Below are 25398 nucleotides of genomic sequence, written 5' to 3' on the forward strand. Positions count from 1 at the left end.
TTGGGAGACCGAAAGAAAACGCAGCTCTGATCTCTGTGGCCCAGAGCATGAACCCGGCAAGCGTGAAGCCCAGTACGAGCTGCCCTGCAGGCGAGGTAAACACGCACCCCACTGGGACGGCAAAGAAAACCCTGCCCGTCCTTTGGAAAGCGCCAAGGCRGGAGGGGGGAAGCGACCAAGCGGACGGCAAAGGAGGAGGAGAGAGCCGAGCCCGGTGCCGGCGGAGGCAGCTGGGGCCTGGGCAGAGCRCGGCAGGTTCAGGTGGCGGCTGGCTGGCCGCGGCGCGCGTGCCCCCGAGCGGGAGCGCTCGTGACCGGCAGCAGATGGAAAGGGCTCTGCTCGGCGCCTCGCCGGCAGCTCGGCCCGGCCCCGCAGGCCGCACGGCGCGGGGATCTCAGAGCTGCTCCTGAGCCTTGCAGGGACAGGAGGAGAGGGGAGGGAAACAGGGATCGACAGGAAAAAGCAAGCTTGGTTTCTAGCTTACAGAATCCAGTCTCCATCATCAGTGAAATGAGATGGGTGGTCTCAGCCCAGCTGCTTAGGTAGGTTAAAGGGAAGGCAGAGGATTCAAGGCAGGGCTGCAATGCTTTACCAGCTTTGTGCCTATCCTTTCCATCCTGGGCTCCACTCCGGAAAATCAGCCTCCAGCTAAGAGGGGGAGGAAGCGCGAAGGAAAACGCAGAGGAGCATCCCCAGGGTGGCTGGCAGGAGAGAGCGAGCTGCAGCCTCTCTCTCTTCATTGCCATCACTATCATTTTCCATGCAACCACAGCAACTGGGACAGGACCCAGGTCCCACTCTTCTCAGCGCTCCTGGGCACTGCTTTCAGAAATCCCGTGGCAACCCTGCCGTGAAATCAGGAGAGGGAACCCCGTAAACTGGCACCCAAAGAAATAAAATCCCATCTGCCAAACTCCAGCTTGCAAACACGGCATAGCCAGGCTAAGCCCTCTTGATATGCCCTCCCCGCTTTCAGGCATGGCCCAGCTCTCCGTGCCCGCTCCGTGTGCCCCAGACAGGCTTTGTCATGGAGATCCAGCCCTGGCGGACCCCCTTCTGCAGCAGGATTAGCCACCAGCAGTATTACAGCGCGAGAGGGAGCGGGAACGCGTGTGTGCACAAGATAGGGTTGAAGTCATTGGATATTATTTCTCTCTCCCTCTCTCTCTCCCTCCTTGAGATGGGTTGGAGACTAGAAATGACTGCCTTCTTCAATCATATTTTCAGTCCCTAAAGATGGGGAGTGATAACCTCTCTCCTGTTTTTTCAGCCAAGAGCCTGGAGCCACCTCAGCTTTAAAGCGGTATTCCTCACGGGATATAAAAACACTGTTCCTGCAGGTCTCCACGAGTGCCCACCTCCRTGAGGAAGACCTTCGACAAGAGCACTGGAGCAAATGCAGGGAGAAATCAAGACAGAGGCTGAGCCTGGGGGAGATGTGGGGGCGGCAGAGCTCGCAGGCAGCAGCCAGCATCTGCTGCAAGTCTGCAACAATYGTAAAGCCGAGACCGTTTCCCCTCATCGCTGGGCAGAGGAAAAAAAGGGGAAAGGAAATCCCAAACATAAAATGGGGCACATGGAACGTCCCATCTGCTCCCCACTCCATCCAGGCGGAGATTCACGTTACTCTGATCAGACACAACGTGTTCACCCTCTAATGCTGGGTGGCCGCATCCGTCCCCAAGCAGTGCCCGTCCTCCCTGCTGTCTCACACATGCCCCCAGTGACACAGCTCTACGTATGCCTAGACAGCACGGTGCATTTTGGTCTCCTTTTCGGCACCACGTCTGAGATCAGCCTGCTGTTCCTCGCACTCCCCCGGTTTGCCCCACACCCGGCTGCAGCAGGACCCACCCTTGCCCATTCCCCAGCCAAACTGCACCTTTTCCAACCTGCTGCCTGTCTGCAATAATCAGCACTTCACAAACACGAGGACAGGTCCCGCTGGAGGCAGGCTCTGCACAAGCAAGGCGTGCTGCATTTTCCATCTCCGCGGATTGAGGAGCGCAGCCCCAGAACCGCTTATGCCAACCCCCTTGGCGACAGGCGTGCACATGACGGAGAGGGGAGGCTGGGAAGGGATGCGGAAGGAGGAGCATTGATCTCCGGCTTAGTCCTCCAGCCCAGGGGATCACCTCCTACATAAATATTTGCCAAGCAATGCATTTGTACCTGTCGATGGCTGTCAACAGAAGCCTGCACCGCTGTTATCTGTGGAGCTGTTGCTCTCTAGAACTCGATCCAAATGAGACTCTCCGGATCTCAATCAACAGTCAAAYTACTTGCCCTTTTTAATCAGGTTCTTATGCCCTGCGAGGGAGATGAACGCCATCACCTGCCTCCCATGCGCCTGCCTTTCATGAGGAATGACCCTCGCTGGGAAACGAAAGGGGTTATCTCAGCACGTCACCATCTCCTAAGTGGCATCTCACCGGCTCAGTACCCCGCGTCTCGCCGCTCATGCAGAACCAGGGGCATCAAAGGTGCTTCCCCCATGCCCTCATCAGCCTGTTCACATCTACTGAGCGCCCCAGGGTKCAGGCAGACAGAGCAAAAGCACTTCAGCGGGAATGTGGCATCACGAGATGCCTCAGCCCTGCCAGCACACGGAGAGTTAACATGCTCTCGTGCACGCAGAGAGCTGTCGCAGACAAAGGAGAAGCCAGCCTGGATTCCTCCTGCTTCACCCTGTCTGGGGACAGAGCGCAGCCCTCCATCGCTGGCTTCTCTCTGCAGCTCCTCGGCACGGTTTCCTCCCCAGGCAGAGGAGATTTCCTCCGGCTTTCCTGCCTCGGCAGGCTGTGCCCGCCCTTGCTGCACAAGACCCCTTGCACTTAGGTTGTCAGGCTCCAGCATCTATCTGCCGGCCCCTGCGAGCACACGGCTGCCGGGAAAGGGCTGGCGTGGACCGGCAGCGTATGCTAGATGGGACAATGCCAGCCAAAGCTGTATCGACAGGCCAGAAGGATGCCGCTACGTTACCGTGGAAATGTTCTGCTGTTTTCCGTCTCAGGGCCTCCACTGTCTCCTCCGTGTCTGCCCACTCCAAGACCAGCCTTCGGCCGTACAAATGAGTGCTGTGGCACAGGGCGTTGAACGCTTTCTGCAGATTTGGAAAAAAGGAAGAAATAAAAACAGACTCTTAGGGGAAAACCAAAGATGCCCATCCCTCCACCCTGAATCTAAAAGGCCACCAGAGAACATCCTACTGTGAACACTTTTCCCTGATTGGGTGGGATWCATCTCCCATCACTATCCAAGACTGGCTCTGACTTGATCATCTACTTTCTAAGTATGTGCAGCAGAGCAAATGTCCACTGCAATTCCTGCAGGCTGCTGTCCCTCACTAGGGAACAGGCTGAAATCCAGCACAAAGTTGGATGCAACCTTGCATTAGCCTGGGACCATGCTTGAGCCAGGAAAGCCCCAACTGGGAAAGGCTGACTAGACTTGCTGCAGCGCTAGCTAACATGGTTAAATTGCACCAGGTCTGAATGCAAAGCAGGTCCCTCATGGGTGAGTGCCGCAGTGCTGGATTCGCGTGGGTAAAGCAACCTCAAGACTCCCATCCCACCCACCTGGGCAGATGCCCTTGAAGGATGGAAGAAAGATCCAACTGCCTGCTGCATCTGGGACCAGCCCACACCACTCTGTGTTGCCACAGTCAGGCRCAACACAAATGTGGGACGAGAGGTTGCTTTCTGCTCAGCAGTGCTTTGCAAGGCATCAGCTGGGGCAAAGTCTTTCCAGAACCCCAAGCTCTCCAGGGAAAGTTGCCTTCCTCTCGCCAACCTTTTGGTGATGCTGCCCATGATGGGAGCAGGCATGGGAAAGGCCAGAAGCCCATGCTGGAATCTCCTTCACTTTTTGCCTCCAGAGGTTTCATGTGTTATAGAAATCAGGATGTATCCTGATTATTAGATACTGCTTAAGAACATCTGTATGACTACAACCTCTGCTAACATTGAATACAAGCATGTCGGTTAGCGCACTAACTCAGAAAGCTTTCTGTATCTTTAGCTAACCAACAGACGCATTCAGAAAACACTGACTGGATCCAGGGAACATTTACTTTGTCTTCAGGTCCCACAGACTTTCAAGGGAATCCAGGATCGTGCAGGATTGAGCCCATAATGCAAATATACAAACACCTAAGTCAAACGTTTTTACAGAACCATTCATCCCCAGGGGCTCACAAAGTGCTTCACAGCAATCCGATACATGGCTAGGCACAGGGATAGAGAAAAGGAGTCCAAAATTCTCTTTTAAAAACCTCAACTAAGACTGAGATTAAATAGGTTCATAAGGTCTGGAAACGAGCATCTGTGGATCAGACACAGCAGCATACAAAAACATGGACACTAGAGCACATCCCTCTGTCCAACAGGGAAACGTCCTCACATCTGGAAGCCCCGAAAGGGGCGCCAACGTGAAGGGTAAGACTGGAAGAGCCATGCAGTTAATCCCGTAGAGACACGTCAGCCGTTCAACGCTGCAGGCAGACGGCACGGACAACACGAGCGCCCTTTCAGTCGATCCAAATGTGTTGCTGACAACGAAAGAAAACATGTTGAGCTAATCATCTCTACTGCCTGCTTTTTGGATTTGGGTTGAAAGCCTTTTAAAATTTAGGTCAATTTTGAAAGAAAAAAGTTGCACTGCAAAAAATCCAAAATCATAATGAAAAAGTCCAGGATTCTCCTCCAAGTGGTTGCCACACAGGAGTTTTGAATTACCGAAGTTTGCCCCCAAACGGCGTGGCTCCGGGCATGCTCGCTGCTCTCGCAAGGGGCTTTGGCTGGCTACCGCGGCTCCTAGGCAGCCAGAGCTTTGCCTGAACTGCCGAGTTGGCGTATTTGGAGTCCTGTCTCTGGTGGCTTTTGTGCCCAGCTGTTTCAATGAAGGCACAAGAATTTCCAGTGCCGGGTAATTAGCAACACACTTGCCAACAGGATCCTGTTCACCACATTGCCCTCTAGTCCAGCTCGGCTAGCGGCTGCTTTGTACTACCAAAGAAAAGGCCGTAGGATATGTCTTTATCCTAGAGAGAGCTTTGGCTGTCATGCCATCTCATGGCACCGAGTTCCAGAGATTTATAAAACCCCAAACAAAGCATTTCCAGCGATTAGTTTTCCATACYCTGCATGTCCCCCTCAGTCTGATTCTCTTTCACTCATGTCATTCTCATTCATTACGAGAAAGAGGAAAGAGGAACACCAGCTCCACCTTCTCTGTAGCATTCACTAATTTACTGCTATTTCCCATCGTTCCGCGTTCGCCGCCTCTCCAGACTCTCCTGAACCGCACAAGGCAGCGTGCCTCATTTTCAGGGGGTGTATTCCCTTCCGAAAGGCTGCAGCCTCGCCGGTGCTTTTGCAGCTACAGCTGTTTTTATTTGCTGCTGCTGTTGTTTTAAAGGCCTATTTTCACTTGGAATGGTATCCAATTAGCAGAGCAATGTGTTGGCTTAAATAAACACTCGGGGGGAGGTGGCAGTAGGGAGTTGTGATGGCTGTTTACGTTGGCACAAAGAGCCATTTCCAAAGCCTGGCAAACAAACTGCAGCTCTAATCGCTGGGTCTCATTTGTTAATTTATACTTTTTAATTTCTCACTTCCCGCAGCATGAGGAAGACAAAGGCTGGAGGATGGGAACAGCCTGGAATGAACCAGGTAAGGCCATGGCAACCTTGTTTTGCCCTTGCAGCAGGTCCCTGTGGGGGGACAGGTCATGCCAAACATGCCTAAAAAGCAACTGTGGGTGACAGCAGCTATTGGTGCAAAGTGCCGTGCTTAGGACAACCTCATGGGCTGTCATGCTCCGAGCAGTTTGCTCTGTCACCTCCTTCCTCACGTCCTCCTCTTTGCAGGATTGCCTCCAGAGCCCCCAAGTGCAGCCAGTCAGCCCCACCAATCCGGGATGCGGTGTGCATTTGTGAGGAGCACGGGGAAAGGTCACAGAGCAAGAGAGAAGCCATCAAGGTGTGGAGCATGAAAGAAAGCTGCTGGGAGACAGATCTCCCAGCAGCCTGGTCGTATGGGCCTTTCCCAGCCTAACACACCCCCAAAACGAGTGGTTTCCCATCCAGGAAAACACTAAGTTTGGGAGGCTGGGACGGGCCACATGGACAGTCGCAGCACACTGGCCATCTCACCCACTGTTCCAGCCCACGCAGMAAAAGGCATGCTGGGACTGGTAGCCTCCACGGTCCCATCTTCCAGAGGCTTCCCAAGTTGGGCAGAAGAAGAGAAGCTGGGTGTTTCAGATAAAAAAAAAAAAATCTAACACATCATTTCCTTTGGAAAACAGCCCAAAACTAAAACTTACATGTCTACTGCTTGGAGAAGAATTAGGAATATTTCACAGGGAGAAAAAAAGAATACATTCATGATTTAAAAGACAACTGATTAACAGAGCGACGAGGGTGAAAAAGCCTATCCCCCTATATCCACATCACTGGAAATCTTCCGGCAGGAAGAGGAAACGGGCCACTGTTGCTATTCCAAATAAAAGATTATGTAGGGGAAGATGTATTTTAATTACATGAGAAATATGAAAGGAAATGAGCAAAGGCAGACTAGTTTCCCAAGAAAGTGGGGTTGGAAGCATTGTATAGTCTCAGGGTCCCATCCCTCCACCTGAGTGTCTTTCTCCCCAGGATACCTCCTTTGAAGACCAAACTGTCGAATTGCCAGAGGCTTATTTAGTTATATCTCAACTACTGATAGACAGAGTTGTGGCTGGCTGTTCATCCAGGAGACAGAGTCACTGGAAGAGACCTCTTTACTACAGCTTTGCATCATTACATGCCTTTAAAAAAGGGGGACCGTCACCACAAGGACTTGCTATCCTTAACCGTTGAAAAAAGATCTCATTGCAGCTGCTGCACTTGGTAATATACCCACCACCAGGTAATTTGAAAAGCTCAGGTGCCCTGTCCAACCTCCTGCCAGGTCTCCCTTGCTTTCCAAATGCCTTAAGGTTTGCACGAAAATCATGGCCTGGTCTCCGTGGAAAACAGGACATGAGCATGCTTAAAAAAAAAACTTTGCTTCTGAGCCCTCGTGAGTATGATTTTGCAGAGTTTGGTTCAAGCTTAATGTAACAGCTCGATACGGCAGGAATTCCTCACGAGCTAAGTGCTCCTGACAATCCTAAAATGACAGTGGGGCTTTGGGAGAGTCGGCCGGCCGGCTGCGGCAGAGAGGCTCCCCACGTGCTGCGAACAGACTAGCCTCAGTTTTCTGCGGCGATGCAAACTGCACCTTCAGATACTCGTCCTTTGTTACCGAGCTTGGCGATATTGCTCATCTCTAGCAGTGACTTAGGCATCTTTCTGTGTGTGTGTGTGTGTGTGTGTGTGTGTGTGTGAGAGAGAGAGAGACAGGCTAAAGAAACCCAGCCAGCTACATCTAAATCAGAGCCAGGAAATGTTGCACACGCATGCGCAAAACAGCCTTTTGGGAACTGAGCTACTGAACTGGAATGATGTAAAGCAGCACTTTAAATTGCTGGTGGCTAGGGCTTGGGCAGGCTTAGAGCCCCCACAGTTACTTGAGAGGCAAAAGGAGCAAGGGAAAAGCAGACGGAGGAAGGAGAGAGGCTGCAGCAATAGTGCGAAAACCATTTTGGAGATCCAGGAAGGGAATTCCAAAATTAAGGGATGGCTGATAAACTTACCTGAAGACTGGGCTGCAGGGACAAGACAGGCACTGCTGGAGCAGAGTCTGCTGTGCTGGGGCTTCGCAAAGTCGGAGATCAAGAGACTGGACCATTGCACTCACCTCCCCCGAGTGCTATGGCTCACTATCCCCAAATGCTGTATTAATTTTGAGGACAGCACTGCTCTGCCTATAGATTCCCCCTTGCCCTATTAAATGCTCAAGCCGAAGAGCCTCAGGGCCGGAGTCATTAGAGGGACAAAGGGTCAACAACATTAGGAGATTGATAAATTTCCACTCCTCAAAAGAGAGTCACAACTGAGGATGTTCTCTGCAATGCCAGCTGCACACAAGGATTTTTTTTTCTTCCATGTGTGTGTTTTTTAAAGGGTTGACTGTCTTTCCCGAATGGGCAATTTCTATTTGGAGACCAGATGTATTTTTATATCAACAGGGGAGAACAGTGGAAACTCTGCTTGCAGTTAATAGTTTAAAAATAAAAACGATCCCACAACAACTCTGCACTGGGAGCTTCAGAAAACACACCACATAGTWAATGCTTCCTTAACCACAGTGAATTTGTTATTTCCAGCAAATCAAAGTTGCCCTCCTCTTCCCCCCAAACTCCATACATTCCCAGCCAGTGGTCATCTTTCTTTGGAGATTTCAAATCAAAGGCTTGATCAGTGTATGCAAGCCCTTTTTGTGAATATTATGAAGCCAAGGTATTAGAAAGAATGAGGTAGGAGAGGTGCTGGGGGTTGGAGGAGAGGCACGATGGATGGATGGATGGATGGTATCCCATGTTATGGCACAGTGAATGGGTTACAGCCCTCRAGCTGTCCTGGCTCCTTTTGGAAACTCTGTCCCTGTCCTTGCTTTCTTTGATGTGGCTCTCTCCCCATATTCTGTCTCAGCACATACATGTGTGCTGTGGTCTGTTAAAAGGATGCTCACAAAATACAAGATGGCAATGAAACACTTCCAGTTCATCACCATCCATCACACAGGGAACTAATTCCAACAGACCAAGAGATAACCCCTGCCTCAGACCTTTCTGTGGACCAGACAGGTATGGGATTCAGGGCTCTGACGGTCGAGCACGGAGAAGGTGCCCAGCAGTGTCCTGTGCCCTGCCTGGAGGTCACCTCCCCTACAGGTACACGACCAAGTGGTGGTGGCATCTTACTTGCTGCCCGATGAGCACGGTTGAGGTGTTCACCCCTCTCACAACAGCACCTTTCAGACTCTCCTCGAGCTGGCTGTGGTGCATCAGTGGAAGCCAAAGGAACAAAATCCAGACCTACAAGACAGGTCTTCCAGGCCCAACACCAGGGATTTCTGAAGGGGAGTCCCACATCTCTGTCCTAGCTTTGGAAAATCTCTGCGCACGCTCCATAACTGCCCAGGAAAAAAGACAAACATGGAAGGCCACAGGCTTTAAATGCCCAACAAAGCCACCATAACTATCCTATTATAAAAACATCATGTTTTATAAGACATTTATAAGCTATTTCCAAATTACCACTCTGAGCAAAAACATCATTGATAGTCCACAGCTATTCAGCTCAGAGGTCTCTAGGCCTGCTCCCCTTCTCTCTCATTTCACTTAGCAATAAACTCTAAGCCAATTATGCCTGTGTTTACAATATTCAGAATCCTATTCATCAATCCACAGCGCATCCTTTTCCAGACAGCCAACGGAGAGTACTTGATGTGCCACTTGTGAGACAATTAAATCCCTCAAAAGACGATGACAAAAAAAAAAAAAAAAAAAGAAAGAAAAAGAAAGAAAAGCTGCTTTGCTGCAGGGAAGAAAAACCCACCAAGTGATCTTTCACAGGGTGACTCACTCGCTGCACGCTTGCCTCCCGTGGGCAGTGCATCTGCGCCTTTGCGAAGTGCTTCCCAGTCAGCCCCAGTGGGGAATGAAGACCTTGGAAGGGGTGGTCAGAGCAGAAAGCATGGAAAGAGCTCCAAGGAGAAGAGCACCAGCAGAGGCAACATCAACACTTGGAGGATAGGGCTTGCTGGGTTCATCCCCACCAGCATGCTGCACAGAGCYGTTAAAGGCCATCCTGCAGTATCGCAGCACTGCAAAACCGTCCAGCATTAACTAGGCTGCTCTGACATTTGTTCCTCCGTCTCTTGCTGTGATGATAATGTTTAAACCTCTTGTACCCCCAGCGCTGGAGCTAGGGAGGCCTGCTCTGCTGGGGCTCTCTTCTGTGTGGACTATTTCATATGTTAAACTAAGAAAAGGTGCGCTTACTTGCAGTTCCCTGAACAAGAGCCCTACCAGAACCTCTCTCTTCTATCTGGCTGCTCGTTTTCACCAAATACAGAAGAACTTCCTATCTTTGAGATCTCTGTCTGTCCAGGGCAGCTGAAATTAGCCAACAGGTTCATAAGTGACTGAAGGGGGACAGGAGACAGGCACTAAAAATATTATACAACAGCAGTAAAGAACAAGTTAGACTCCCATATAAACATTTCTGTTAAATATGTACAAGTTTCCTCAGGAAAAGATTCAGTCTCTGAGAAAAATACCAGGAACAAAGCCTGAAAGAACAACACTGGCGTGAACCAGAAGTTAGAGCAAATTTGACCAGAGACTCAATTTTAGCAAAGAGCCACATGCAAAATGTGCAAAACAGGGAAGGGAACCACACTTCAAGAGGATTCACTCCACCGCACACGGCCGAACGAGCCAGCCCAGGCGGGAAGGACGAATATTAAGCTGAAGGAAGTTTGAATTACGATCAATACAGGACTAACATAGAAACTCTATGCACTGTGTTATATGGGAGGTCAGACTGGAACAGATGATCTAATAGTCCCTTGTGATCTCCAATCAATGAATCCTGTCTAAAAACATAAACACAGGCTAYGCTTATTCCCTCCTCCTCCTCCCTCCTTCCCCTCCGCTCACTGTCTTGAAAATTTGGAGTCTCTGTAAGTCAGCGGAGCCATTTGGTTCCTTTACGTCAGCGATACCATCCCTTGGCTTGTACCCACAACTGYTCCACTTCCAGGTATGGAGCAAATCCCCAGGAGCCAGTGGCAGGGCTGAAACCAGCACTGCTCTAGCTGTGGGAATACTCAGGCAATTGGATACAGCCACTCAAGGCCCTCTTCTGCCAAGTGCATGAGACCGACCACGCCTGGTTCATCCTTCTGGCAAAGGCTACAATCTCCTTGTTTCTTCTGGAAATATGGAACTTAACCATGTAAGAAAACTGAGAAAGGGTAGCACATTTTGAACTGCAGTCTATCATGGCTTTAAACACTATGAAATATTTTCCAGCATAACAGAGGGCTGAGATAGCAACACCAAGCGAGAGTAGCACTTTGGGTACTCACTAGGTAGTCAACATGCAAAGAGTCGCATACCTCATATTCTGTATCTAGATGTAGCCCTATTCCTTCTTTTACATGGCTGTGGAATACCCTGGTGCTTTAACAAGGCAAATCAGACACAGTCCTTCCCTCTGCTTCCCCATCCTTCACCAATTCACAGCTACTGCTCTTCTGTTATACTCAACATTTGAAAAACTCCAGAGGAAAAGGCTGTTCCCAGAGGGGTCTCCAAGCACAAGGAGGAACAGATGAACACTGGCCTTGTACAGTTGAAAAAGGTCACTCAGTGTCCCAAACTGCCCCCACACCAAGTCAGTGGTGGAGGTGGGACATGTACTCAGGTTTCCCGATTCGTCACATTGGGCCAAAAGCACTTCCTTCCTGCTTGTCACCTGGCTTCTGACAAACCTGAACAACAATTCCCCGTCCCTCTACTTCAGGAGGTTTTTCAGCCGTTATATGAGTCACACTAAACAACTTCTGCCCACYGTGGCTCAGTTTGCAGTTTCTGCTGTGTACTGCCCTACCCACCTGCTGGAAACGCTGCCCATCTTTTTAATGCATTTCCCCTGCCTCCCAAAAGAAACCCTGCACTGGTAAAAAACCAAACAAACAAACAAAAACCCCCAAAACCCCAAACCCTCTAAGGCTAAATCCTCCTTTACAGCAATGCTGAAGGCCAAGTGTTTGGAAATACTGGTTCTATCCTGCTCTTTCAGTGTGTACTCTTTGCCTAGGATCTGACTGCTCTTTCTAAAGCAACACCGTTCAGGTCTCCAGCATGGTTTTTTGCAAGGTACTCAGAAAGCGCTTTAAAAGGAGTTTTATTGCACCAGATTTTTTTTTCTTTCCCCTATGACTCAGCTACCTTGATTTACCCAGTGCCAGTAGGACCAGGAGCATTCATTTAGTGGTCCCTGATGCCCAGATATCCCAGAGCCAGCAGTCTCCAAAGGCCTCAAGCGACAGCTTGAGTGACAAAGGTTTGTGTGTGGGTGCGGGTGTGCATGTGTGCGGAGATCCAACTAGTTCAGTAGCTAGGTGCTTAGTATYATTTCTGTGAGCCCTTTCTCCCAAAGACAGCAGCTTGCAGCCCTCAAAGCAAGGCACAGCAAGGAACTTGGCTGCCCAAACAGCTCTTCCCCCCTTTTTTTTTTTTACGGCCACAGATGAAAAGCTGGTTGACCAGACAGAACTGGAGAATGATCCTAAGTTTTAGTTTTACCTCAGGTGTCAATTTGCCAATATCCCAACCTTCACTGGCCAGATCCCGCATGGGCTGCAAATCCAAGTGTAGACAAGGAGGGAAATAGCCTTCAGCAGTTGCCTACATGGGGGGTTTAGCCTCACTACAGCTTCGCTGAAGACTAAAAAGAGTGCCCAAATCTGGGCTAATCCCTCAATGTGATAGAGCCTGCCATCTCACTTCCTCACCTTCTAGTCCAAGACCAGCCTGGGAAGGAGCCAGAGGGGGAAGAGAACCTGGCAGACTTAAGTCTCACCTTGGCATCCTGCTTGGTGAGGAAATCCACAAAGCCAAAGCCGCGGTGAGATCCCGTTCCTGCCATCTTCTTGGGCAGCCGGACGGTTTTCAGCTCTCCAAAGGTGCTGTGAATTAAAGACAGGAAAAAAGCAAAGACATTTTGAGATCAAGGAAAGGGCCAGCTTTTTAATCACAAACCACGGCACTATCAGTTACAAATATATGTTTCTGGCTTCTTGGCAGAGAGAACTGCGGCCGCTCCGCTTTCCCGTGAGCTGCGTATCCAAGCACCTAGTAACGGATGAAAACTCAGCTTGGATTTCAAGGGCCACCCTTTCTGGTTACAAACCTTAACGCAGCAAAAACCCTCTCCATTTCAACTGCCGTAATTCCCCTCTCCTAGGAAACTCGCAGAAACCAAGGACCCAGCCTGTGTGCCCATACCCTGTTTCAGCTGGGCAAAAAGCACCTCCTGTAGCACGACGTTAACGCTAGGCAGGGGTGCTCCTGACTGTAATTAAAAGCGACTTGTCTGCGCCTTTGAAGCTCCGTGCTGCAGCGCACTGGGCACTGATGCGAGCCAGCGCCTGAATATCGCTCTGCGAGCAGGCTCTTTCCCGAACAGCTCCCTCCGTCCCTGGGGGCCCGGTCTACGTGCCGTGCTCACAAAGGTATGAGCGCTCTGCTCTGCTGATGCATTGATTTGCATGCATGCTGATGATTTTTCAGGCTGGATTTCCTCACTTCTCCCCTTTCCTTTGGTAACTGCATTTCTCATTCTGTAGCCAGGAACCTAACCTCTGTCATTTGCTAGAATAAAACTGCTTGTATTTAAGCTCCCTGAGCCTATAAAGGGGAACAGCAGAATCTATCAGACCCCAGACCTGCACTTGCTCCAGAGGAAACAACCCCCAGATCCAGCAACGTTTCAGACAAGTTTTTGAGTGCCAACAACACAGAAGGGCAGGAACAGGGAAATAAAGGGGGTTCCCATTCAGCCGAAGGGTGTGCGTTAGGGCTGGCAGCGTCGGGTGTTGGACACGGCGCAGTGAAAAGGCAGGCTATGCCTTTGGGACACCTCATCACAATGTGCATGTCCTCTGAGAATGAACTTGTCACTTAAACACTAAAGCACGTGGCCAGCCCATCGACCTGGATCTTGTCCATAAAACTTGAAAACAGAACCTGAGGGAGAGCTCAGCTTGCAAGAGGGCTCATGACTCGTACAGCCCAGCCCACCCCTCCGCAAGCCCTCTCAGATACAACCCCTTGGAGAAATTCCCAGACAAAGGAGATGTTTTCTCTGCATCCAAGCTCTAGCTTCCTTTTCTCCTCCCCTCCTCTTATGGCCATTTATCAAACACATATGCACAAACTGCAGGCAATAAATATTTAATGTAGACCGGGTCTGAGTAGATGTGTTATTTTATTTGAAAATCTACACACACCCGCACATACACAAAAGCAGCCTAGGATGCAGCAGTGCCAAGGAGCACCTGGGAATAAACACAGTAAAGGCCATAAACGCTCTCGTGAAATGATATAAGCTAAATCCTGGGAGTTAACCTGCTGCACTGGCAGCATGACCAGGCATTCATCTACCCAATTTCCTTAGGCAACGTGGTGTGTAAATGTACCATTATGAAGCTTCAAAATGAATCCGCACGTCTCCTCCTCGGAGCCTTCCTCACTCTCCTTCCCTCCCTCCTGTCCCCTTCGAGTTGACACTATGCAAACAAATAAACAAAATCAAACAGTAGAGCCGGAGCAGGCTAGGGAAGCAGGGATGCTTGGCTGCGGGAGCAGCAGGAATGCTGCGTGGCTTCCTGCAGCAGAAGGATCCTCCTGCAAGGTGGCTGCAGATGACAGGGGACACGGGAGCTCTGCAGATGGCTTTTTTCATTTGCTGCAGCCTTCTAGTATTTTGGATGACCTAGTTGGGCTAAAAGGACAGATAATGGGAGTTCTTGTCGCAAAGAGATTAATACCTAACTAGAAAAGATGGACAGTGGGTGCCATGGGCAGGGGAGGCCTTGCTCTGACCTATCACACCATGGAAAACGTGAACTGTGTCATAGCCATTGCCGGGAAAGGAACAGAATATTGACTAAAGGACTTGCAGCACCACAGAGGATTTACTAGAAAACACCTGACTCTGGTAGGCACTAAAACACCATCTCCCTTTGACATGACACCAAGACTCAATCCACACAATGGGCAAATAGAGGCACAAATGGGACAACTCTACAAAGACACCTCAGTGATACTTAGCAGGAGTTAGGCAGCCACAGACCACAGGGTCTATCGGGGCACCAGAAGGGAAATCACGGTCACGCACACGAGCCGGGGCAGAGATGGGAGAAGAACGTCAGCCACAGCCACGAGACTGCTCTTCCCTCAGAGCAGGCTGACAGTTAGGTGGCTGCTGGATATGTGYCACATCACCTCATGCTGTCACCAAGGGACAGACATGTTCACCCAACACCCTGCCTGACCAACACTCTCCCATGGCTGCGATGAATCACCACAGTGTCTATTAACCACTGTGGATCTTCTAGAATGGCTTTTATAAAGCTCCTTAAAAAAAGAAATCCCGAATTGCTCAGAAGGCATGAGAACAATCAGAAGCAGATTGTAGCCCTTCTCAGGGAGGAACAGATTTCATTCCCTTCTGGGTGTCTTGGGCATCACAGGTGAGCTTCATGCCACACTCTGCTTATATCTACACTACAAAGTGGAGACAGGCTCAGGRCCAAAGCTTGGTCTGACCTGCTGCCATACTGTGACCATCAGCCAAGGATCTCTGCTGGACTGCAGGGCATTTAGCCCTGCCATCCCCTGTTCCTGTGGCTGGAAGAACGTGRACCAAGGACATGATAGTGCACCACACACCTTGGGTGCTGCTCTGAGAACGCAGTGCCACTCCACGCTGGGAGACATGCCCAAACAAAGACGGTGCAGAGAGTGCGGCAGTCCTGATCTGGACCCAATCCAGACCAGAACTGGCCAAGAGGCATCGTGTTTCAAGGTGAGGGTTGCAAGGATGAAGGGTGGGGGACAGGCACGAGCCCAAGAACAGCGGTACCCACCAAGAGCTCCCAGAGAGACGTGACCATCAGAGGAAACCACAGCACAACTTTCAACAGGGAGCAGGCAGAGAGGGAGGGTAAGGAAAACGGAGGGGCATAACAGACACTGCTCAGAGACAGAGCTGACCCCACCGGGGCTGAGGAGTAAAACACCCTCCCTCCCACTGTGGCGCTAATTAGAAACCACAACACAGCAATTACCATCCAAGGAGCTGTGAATGAAGCGGAGAGAGTGGGCCTTTAATGTTCTCCTCTCCAGCACAAGGCAGAGACTCACACTTCTTTTTTCCAATTATTTCCTTCAGATTTGGGAGGAGGGGGGCCGAGGTAGAGGGAACCCAATTACCTCCTGCGGTGCGAGGTTTGTCTTATACAGGGAAGCCAGGCGCCACTGTATTTGCTCCCATGCTGGCTGCATCAATGCCACAGCCGTCGAGCTCTGGGACAGCCGTGCACCGGGTCACGCCACAGCTGCCCAGGGCAAAAAGCACGGGATGCGGGGATGGTGGAAGGGAAAGGGATGCAGCCCAGCACCTAGGCAAAATCCAAGCAAGACTACGGGAGGGAAGAAAGCAGTTTTTACACAAGCCAATATGTGAACAACGAGACTGCAGCTCGTCTATAAGTTCCAGTTGAGCTGCTTTAAAGCATGTGCTTCCCCAGAGCCGGGGATGGCTGGGGAGGTGGGTGGGCTCCCAGCAACTCAGAGCTGTTATATCTGCCACCTCCTTCCCCTTGCAGCACCGGCAGCTCTGATGTATGCAAATCCTCCGGCGTGCCGACACAAGTGTGAAAACGCAGCGCCCACCCCAGGAGTGGGGGTTTCCTCTTGGAGACTGATGTCTCTCTCCTCTCTCGGTGGCAAATTGGATGAAGATCAGAAAGCGCTGGCATCACACCCAGCTGTCGGAGCGGCTCACGCAGAGCACAGCGCCGTGCCATGCTGGCTCCCCTCCCTGTGCATGACAGCTTGCAAGGAAGTCTGTGGCATTAGCATGAGAGTGTGAATCCCCAGTGGTCACAGGCCCTTCCTGAACCGAGATACTGGCAACCAGGACCTGAGCTCCAAAGTCTTGGTGCTAAGGAGAAACTGAGTTCCAAGGACATAAGAGCATCCTGGTTGAAGCTTTGTTATTGGTCTGGAGCAGAAAGTTAAAGTCAGAAACTCTGGTGCACAGCGAAGATCCAGTGCTACGATGAAGATCTCTGTGTCTGTTTGCACGCCTGGATGGAGACAGATGGGCGTAAGCCTCACTGGCACTCTGCGCTTGCGGGATATGAGGCAGAGCTCTTCCAGGGCGAAAGGAGTATAGCCACATTAACACGGCGCCGTGCCCAATGTGCAGCTAACACGGTTACACAGCTTCCAGACCCAAACTGGCATTGATCCAGACAGCTCAGCCCAGGCACAGCAGCTTGGATTTGTACCCACCTGCATCAACACATTCTCCAAGTGCTCCACGGTCCTCTGTGTACCAGTGCCAGGGCTTAGCTACAGCCTAAGTGCTGAAGGACTTGGAGGTCACAGGAGCAAAGTCTTTTCCTTCTTGAGATACCAACTTGCTTGCAGTTAGCCCAGCTTAACTTTGCATAAGATTGCAACCTCCCTTCGGGTGAATCCTGCCCCTGCCAGACCCACATACCTAGCCCAGGGCTGGATTTCTGGCAGGACACTCCCACAGTTCTTAGTGGCACATTGCACTGGGCTGCTCTGTGAATTCATCTGTAACCAGCACTCTCACTCGCTCCTGAAGCCAAGGTGTGCGGCAAAAACAAATGCACAATGTTTTACGTAAATGACTTCCACATGGAGCTGCTCATGATTAGCACAGGCAGTTTGGAAGGCAAAAGCAAACAGCAAGAACTTTGCCGTGGTAGCAGCGGGTTTGCAAACCACCGGCAACCTGCAGGGTGCTCAGCTGGTTCACCGCCTCTCTGCTTTCCTGCCTGCGTATTCTGGAAAAATGGTGTCTGAATAGCAGTTCTCTGCAATCACAGCGATTTCACTCCTCAGCTTCAGCGAAAGCTGCTACCCCAGGAGAGAGAATTAACTCACTGGCAGTGCAGTGAAATGGAAGCCAGCAAATGCAGGGTTAGGGTGGAAAGCAGAACCCAGGTAGAAGCATGGGATGGGTTTGGAGGATTCAGCTTTCCCAGCCTTAGGCTGCCTGCATTCCCTGCGCACCGCAGGCAGCTTGCCAGCCAGGCTGGCAAAATCTGTGCTCAAGCCTGAAYTTGCTGTCCCAGGCTTGGCATGTTTTCACCCCACTGGCTAGAAGGGATGACAGCCCTGACCAAATACTGGAGCAAGATATTTCCTAAACTAGAACCTTTGTTTCACGCTGATCCACTTTTACAAAGGGAGAGGGGAAACTAGTAAAAACTTGTACTGACCCTGGCTGAGCAGCTATCAACGTGGATACAGATCAAGACAGTCACAACCCTTCCTCGATGAGTTACTGATCCCAGAACTCAACAGAAACACAGATGTTCCAGTTGGCTCTAGAGGATTGGCCCAGAGAAGCCAGGAGGGACTGCGTGAACCTAAGAATTACCCTCCCCACCACTGGCACTCATCACTGCCACAGGGGCTTGAGCACTGCCCACATGCCATTCCTGCCTATCGACAACTTTCCTGCTGCTTTGCCAACTCTTCTAGCGGTTCTGCAGATATCCTCTCACTTTATTAGCTAAGCAGAGGGAAGAGAAGTAGATTTCTCCTCCATGCTGCAAGATGTAACCTGCTAGCTGGCTGCAGGTCAGAGGAACATCACTCCTTGGGATTGTAATTATATCCTTCTGGCACAGGCCAGCTAGGAGGCAAGTCCTTTGCCTGCTAATTATAGGGCATTATATTGCTGTTAAACAGAGCACAGTCTAGCTTAGTAGACAACACACTGCTCATTTGGCTTTGCCTGACTGTTTACTAGAAGCTGTTTGTGCATCCTCATTCAACACGACAAAGAACCTGAAGGATGCAGAAGCATGGAGAAGTACAGGAATGCAGGTTTTCTCCAGAAACCCCCTTCCTCTGCCAACGCAGCTCCCTCAACTTCCTTCATTGTTCTGCTAACAGCACCACCAAAACTCCTCCGGGTTTCCACCTCAGTACTGCCAGGCATGCAACTGCCAGCACTGTCATCTGTCACCGACTCCATCACCTCTTTTTAAAGAACTCTTCTTTTCCCATCATGTTTTGTCTGAATTTCTGCCCCTTGCCTCCAAGCCCCTTCCTACCCTCGCTCACTCTCCTGACCCCCAGATCTGGTCACCCACCACACTGCATCTGCTGCCCCAGTCAGCAGCAACTGCCTATTTAATCGTGTTTAACAACTCTGCAATTTCTCACATGAGACACACCCATAGATCAGGCTGAACGCTAATCCAGCTGGAAAGTGTCCTCCGTCTACCAAACACAGGAATCTAGTACTGCTACAAAACAGGCACAAACCTTTCTAGACCTATCTGTACCATTTTTCACTCCAAATTCCTCAAGATTCAAAGCTGCAGATGCCCACAAGGAAACCAGCCAAACGCTTGCTGAGCAAAAGACATCAGCCAGATACCTTCTGACCTTTATTGCTCTACGTGTTCTTAACCCTCTTCCATACCATTCTCTGTCTGAAATAGGAGTATTTAAACTGCAAACTTCATGACAGGCCTTTTCTCTTCTTAGACGAGTGCCTATTGTGTCTTTAGAACTACAGCAGTATCGCTGAAGACGGTATCAGATGCTTATGCAGTTCAGACCATTACGATGATAAAATGCTGAAACTGAATCATCATTTTCAAGTTTCAAACACAAAGTTGCATTCACTCTCCTTAATCTCGATATGCCCTTAGCTACAAACGGATCAAAGACTCTAGTTGTAAAGCTCCATAGGGAGGAACACAACTGACATCTCCAAACCATGCAAATGGTTGAAAAGACTAAGTGTTGTCCGTTCCCAGAATAGAAGACCTTCGTGCAAAACGAACAAACAAAAAGTCCTTACCTTTCTCCAAATATACCCAGATGTCCCACTGCATGGAATAGTCCTAAACCTTCCCTGGTTTATCTCCCTTTGAGAAAAAACCAGTAATAATCGCATTGAAACCTGGTCATGTAAACCTCTAGCATGAAGCCTGCCAACCTTCTCATGGGTTGCTCTTGCTGCCACCACCTTCTCCTCTCCCCGCTCCTTTCCTGCTGATTCGTAAAGGCTGCCCTATCATCCCCAGAGCCCTGCTGCTGCCTAAACACTCCCTTTGTGACTGCCGGCAGCTCTAGGAGGGAGCTCAAGCGAGAAAGCCAGGCAGACTGGGATGTGGGCTCTGCTCTGTGCTCCACCACTTGAAAGCTCACCATCTAACCGTTCACCAGCAGCGGCGCTGGGCAGGGAACACAGAGTCCGAAAGAGACACAAGCCCTTCCCTGCCGTTCCCACAGCGCACACCTTCTCCAGCAGCAGGCCTGAGCCGTGCTTCAACCTAGCACAACTTATTCAATTGCTTTGCAATGGTCGTCTTAATTTTATTTTTTTCTATCGCCCCCAAATAGAACCTTTCCTCCCCCAACAAATTACTTCTCTGACTGTCTCTGCTTCTGCACCGATTTGCTGATTATAGGGGGAAAAAAATTAATAATGGCCCTTTTTTCTTTCTTCCTCCTTTAGGAATGCAGGACCCTGCCAAATGGTTTTGCCCCTGGGCTGAGTCATGGTCAGTTCCACCCCCCTGCATGAGAGAGTTAATGAAATACCCAGCGGAAGGTCCCTCCCCGCCTCCCGCTCCAGGACTTCAGCTGACTCCAGTACGGCTAATCCCATTACAAGAAAATAACGTGGATAATTCAAGCTAATGAAATCGTTACAAGAATGTGGACAGCCAGGGGTGGACATTCAGAGCCAATTTAACACTCCTTGGTGTTGTTATCCCCAGCACAGGAAATATCTGAAAGGAGGAAGGGAAAGGAGAGAGAGAGGAGAAAAAAAAAAAAAGCCCTCCTCTCTTGTTAGCTTAAATCCTGTTAGAGAGTTCAGGAATTAATCTGCCACTCTCTCTCCTATTACCATTATCATCATCACCAATGTCTCCTCAGTAACCCCTGAAAATTAACAAATGAATGTGCAGGTGGGCACTGAAGAAATAAAGCCTCCTGACACGCCGAAACAAGGGCATTACTGCTGCTGCTTCCACCTCCGGCAGAAAAACGGGGAAAGATGATGGCTGGAGGGACTCTGCAGCCACTCAGGTGCCCTGGCTGTTCCCCGGCACATGGGCTGCACGGCTGAAGCAATCCTGAAAAGCAGGTCCCTGACTGCCCTGTCCCCACCTCGGGCCAACCTAAAAATCTGGTCCTTCAGTTCCTGCAGTAGCTCCTCACCTACTGCTCTGTCTGCACTGGATAGTCCTGCTGGAGATGCGCTGGACGATCAAACCACCTCCTGTTCCCTCAAAGCCCCTATGAAAACCAAGCGGTACAAAGGCATGTGTGCTCCTTGCTCTTTACTGCACAGACCTTCAGTCTTTCAGGCTTCCTCTCCCCTTTGCCCACCACCGCCGTCTTTGTTTGGAGGCCTCTTGATCTGGTGCTGCAGCAAAACTGGGTTTTGCCTTAGTAAATACTTGTTTTTCACTTCCAGCACTGGCAGAGAGCGCTGCTGGGAGAACGGCCACTTTCCACTCCAGACAGAGCTGCCTTCAAAGTGACACAAGTCCCTTACCAAGACCAGCCTTCTAGGGGAGACACAGACACTAAGGAAACAGATCCCACTTTGCACAGAAACTTCTGTGGTAGGATGCAGCAAGCCTGAAGTCAGATTCACCTGCTGCTGCCTGCCATGGTCACACGTGTCGAGTAAAGCACAACACAGCCAGGGTGGATGGGACATCTCCAAGGTCAGCCACTGGCTCTGCACAAAGCAGCAACAGTAGCTCACCAGGATTCACCCTTTTAGCACTAAGCGTTTCCAGGTGCAAGCTGCTGCTTGGGTTGCACTCATGGGTGCAGTGGAGTACCTTTTCTACGTCATGCAAACGAAGCAGCACTATCTACTYGGGCTAGGAGTTTCATCAGCTCTCATCGCAACAGGATTTCAGAGCTATTCAAGCCCATATCCTCACCACACATGGTATCATGGAAGTTCAAATGCCTCCAGCATTTTCACCTGCATATAAGTATTTCACACCTGCCCCTTTCCTATGCTATTGGGTAACAGCAGAGACAGCTGCCTTCCCATGATGGCATGGTCTTGCCCTACAGAGCACATATCTTTGTATTCCCCAAAAAGCACAGGTAATTCATTCCCTGGAAGCTTTAAAAAACTGCTTGACAGGGCAGTAAAACACTACAGTAAAGGGAGGGGGAAGAGTCACGGGTCTCAAAGAAACACCAAGTTTTCCCAGGACACAGATTTCTCTCTAAAACAGGGCTTTAAATCACAGAGCACCATTTACCTTGGTCCTATGTAAAGAGACCGCAAAAATCAGGAATGGCTGTTTCAAACCACAAGGTTCTCTGGGATCGGTGCCAACCGTCAACGATGACAGTCAGGCAGGACCAAACATCAAGAGACACTGCAGCCCTTGAGCGACTGCGGAGGCTCCCGGGGAGCTGACTGCCCCGCAGCGATGCTGGGGAGTGAAATGAGGACTCCCGGGCTGCGTTTCAGGCTCAGCTTCCCATGTGCTGGTGACCTTGCAAAAGCCACATCCTTCCCATTTTTCAGGCTCGCTGCCTGCAAAGCGGCGGCTGCTGCTTACCAACCTCATGCAGTCATGTAAGGCTTCAATCAAGCCGCGAAGGCAGCAGAGGGATTTGGGATTAAAAAAGAAGGTGCAACATGAATGTGAGCGTCTTAGGTACACGAGACAAAACAACAGACCCACTGCAAAAGCAGCAGAAAAAGTGGAAGTTATCTAAGAGSGTGATTTGGCTCTGCAAGAAAGAGAAGCCACTCGGGGAGCCTGGCACGGCGTGGAAGTGGCTGGCTGAAGGAGCTTCTGCAACCAAAGAGCAGCTTGCGATGACCCCGAAGCATGAGCACGGCCATGCTTTGTGGGGAAGCCAGCCAGCAGGATGCCTCTCCTCTCTTTAGATGAGAGAACGAAGGCCAGAGAAAAACATGAGAGAAAAACATGCTGCTCTGCGGGATCTGGAGAAGGGGACMTCTGGTTTCCAGCAGGCCCGTCTCTCTCCTCCTGCTCCTACATGGAGATTCTCTGATGGTTTGTACAGGGGAATTTTTCACCTTTCTGTCACTGCACCACAAATAGCATCTTTCCCCTTTTCTCGGGCTCTATTTTCAAATTAACACCAGCCAGATTTCCACCTTCCCCCCCCCCCACACCCCCGAATTTGGCTGAAAGCGACCAATGATTTCCAAAAGCAGCATCGCCGGCGGCAGGGGAGGGAAGGAGCTCAAAGAGCCCTCCGGGACGTGCCCGGAACGAATGGCACTGTTCGATTTCTCCGGGTGCTCTCTCGCGAACATGTCTAATTACATCCAGACGGCGCTTTCGGCACACCTGCCACAGCAACTGTTTATCTTGCCGAGGACTTAAAGAGCRTCATTTGCAAAGTTTGCTAGGAAGGAAAAGCCAATTAGCATGTCGCCGGTGAGGCACAAAGGACCCTCTCACTTTATCTCTGCCGTGGCTCCCTCTCTGCAGCTCGGCAGAAGACCCTTTCATGCTAATTCCCCCTCTCCCTCCCCTCTGCAAACACCCACTCCCTCCTTCCACACTCTCTCGCTTTGGCTCCTCCCGTCAGAAACATGTTTCTGCAGTTTCTCCAAGAAAAAAAAAACCCAAAGCAAACCTGCGAGATAGCAGAGGGAGGGGGCCGTGGTTGGAAGCCAGCCAGAGCTGCCAAAACCCAAGACTGCTTTCRCACTGTCCTTTCCCACCTGCTTCCCAAACACCCTGGGAAGGGAAAACAGCACTCCGAAGGGCTCCCCGGACCAGGGAGATGTCGAGAGGCAGCAGGGCAGAGCGGTGCTCGAAGGAGAGCCCAAGATACAGTAATGAGGGTAATTCTTTGTGCTACGTGTAGTGGAGGGGCACATGGAGTGCGTTTTTTGTTGTCTTTTTTTTTTTTTAATTTGCATGAATTTGGGGAAGAGGCAGGCACCTAGGCAGGCAGACCTGCCTTCTGGTGGCAAAATAAAATGACACTTTGCCAACAAATACATGCAAAAATCAACCCAGGAGAATGACAGTGGCTGGGGTGATGCATGGTGGGAGAGGAGTCTGCAACACCACGCTCCTGCATCTCCATCCCTGTCCCAACGCCACGTTTCCAAACTCCCCTCTTCGGCCCTGCGGTGGCTCAGCACATCTGCCTCTGCTCAGCCTTGCTGGTCACGTCTCCCTCATCCCACCCCTCCCTTCGCTGCCTCGCAGCACCCAGAGCCTGCCGGCTGGGAACGCTCCCCTCTCCCGTTCGACACTCCTGGCCAAACCCATCCTGCTTCCTTCATCCCCATCCCCACCGTCCCGCTGGTTCAGGATACCACTGTCACAGGTTTTGCCAGGACTCTTYTCTCTCCCCCCTCTTCCAAGGGGAGTCTGCAAGTCTTTAGATCTCTTATCCCTGTTTTCTGGATGTCACTTCAAATTCTCTTCCTCTTAATGCTCCTGCTAATGAGTTGATGCCTCACGCCTTTCCTCTCCTTGTCAGCTCCGCGCTCTCTTCTCGCTTGGGACCACCAGTTGACTCGTTTGTTTGTGTTGTTGATTTAAGTTTCATTGATGTGCCTTTCTGATATGCCTTCCTGCGCTCTCCAGATTAAAGGTAGCTCTAAGCTCCAGGTAACACAGCGGCTGCTCCCGAGCATGGCATGCTGGTCACGTGCCAGGACGCACAGGGAGCTCGCAAGACCAACGCAGAAACAGTCCAGGGTCTGCTTGGTCTCAGCCTCTGGGGAAGCTGGTCCATCCTTTAGATCGCCCTTACTCTCCATCTCTGAACCCCTTTCGGGTGGGGTGGTGAAAAYTAAACAGAGTTCAGATCTTTCTGGATTTCTCCTGAATTTTGGCCCGGATCTTCAAAAGATGTTTAGATACTCAACACTGTAAATATTCCCAACGCCACAAACTATATGCACATAGATGTGCTGCTTCCAGGGCATTACGAATTTACCCACTCATGCTAAAGGGGTATTAAGTCCCATTTTTCCGGAGAAGGCTCATTCGGCAGTAGCCGAATGGTAAAGCAGGCTCATGGTAAAGCAGGATCAGAACTGCAATTGCCTTGGCCCCAGACCAACATGTAACCACTGGACCTTCCCCCTCCTCAAGACACAAGACAGGAATTCAATGCCTGCTTTCCATTGCTTAAATCGCTTGTTAAAAATGTAGCAAAACATTTTACCCCTTCTCAATTTATTTTCCTTAACAGTTGCTTATAAGGGACCTTATCAAAAGCTTTCTGAAACTCCAAGTAAATTAGTCATTAGGCAGGTTTTCAGAACAGTAATTAGGGCACTCCATGCCCCTGATGTATTATTTACCTGAGAAGATATACATAATTAGGGCTCTTCTTTATAACTGGTATTACACGCACTAAATTCTACTCCAGTCTATCATGTAATTACGSAATTAGGCTGCATGCTAAACAGAAAGAAACCAATTCTGAAAACCAAGCAAAAAGAAAAAAAMCAGTAATTATTATTTTTAAATCCTTCATCACCAGCATAGAGGCAGGTTTTAAAATTCTAATATCCCTTCACTTAACTCATTTTTAAACAGGTGCTAGAATCGGGTTTGGTTTCCTAATTTGGTTTCGTTTAATCCTACTTTGTACGGTTTAACGTTGCGCAAG

The 25398-nt window shown here is 50.3% G+C and overlaps 1 protein-coding gene across 7 annotated transcripts in view; it reads right to left on the minus strand.

Moving 5' to 3' along the window:
- The window catches only part of RBM19 (RNA binding motif protein 19), a 92889-nt gene that overhangs the window by 23282 nt on the left and 44209 nt on the right, over positions 1-25398 (minus strand). For 4 of the 7 annotated variants that reach the window (XM_026075167.1, XM_026075164.1, XM_026075161.1 and 1 more), the window contains exons 22-23: positions 12524-12629; positions 2983-3103 (exon numbers count right to left, since the gene is read on the minus strand). In XM_026075167.1, the coding sequence (XP_025930952.1) occupies positions 2983-3103; positions 12524-12629 (227 nt within the window). Of the gene's footprint in view, positions 1-2982; positions 3104-4401; positions 4550-8850; positions 9063-12523; positions 12630-25149; positions 25209-25398 lie in introns of those variants that run through there. The other 3 variants (XR_003255081.1, XR_003255080.1, XM_026075166.1) reach the window with 3 other exon arrangements.

This window comes from Apteryx rowi, unplaced genomic scaffold (genome assembly GCF_003343035.1).
Source record: "Apteryx rowi isolate R43461 unplaced genomic scaffold, aptRow1 scaffold_40, whole genome shotgun sequence".
In the NCBI taxonomy this organism is placed as follows: domain Eukaryota; kingdom Metazoa; phylum Chordata; class Aves; order Apterygiformes; family Apterygidae; genus Apteryx; species Apteryx rowi.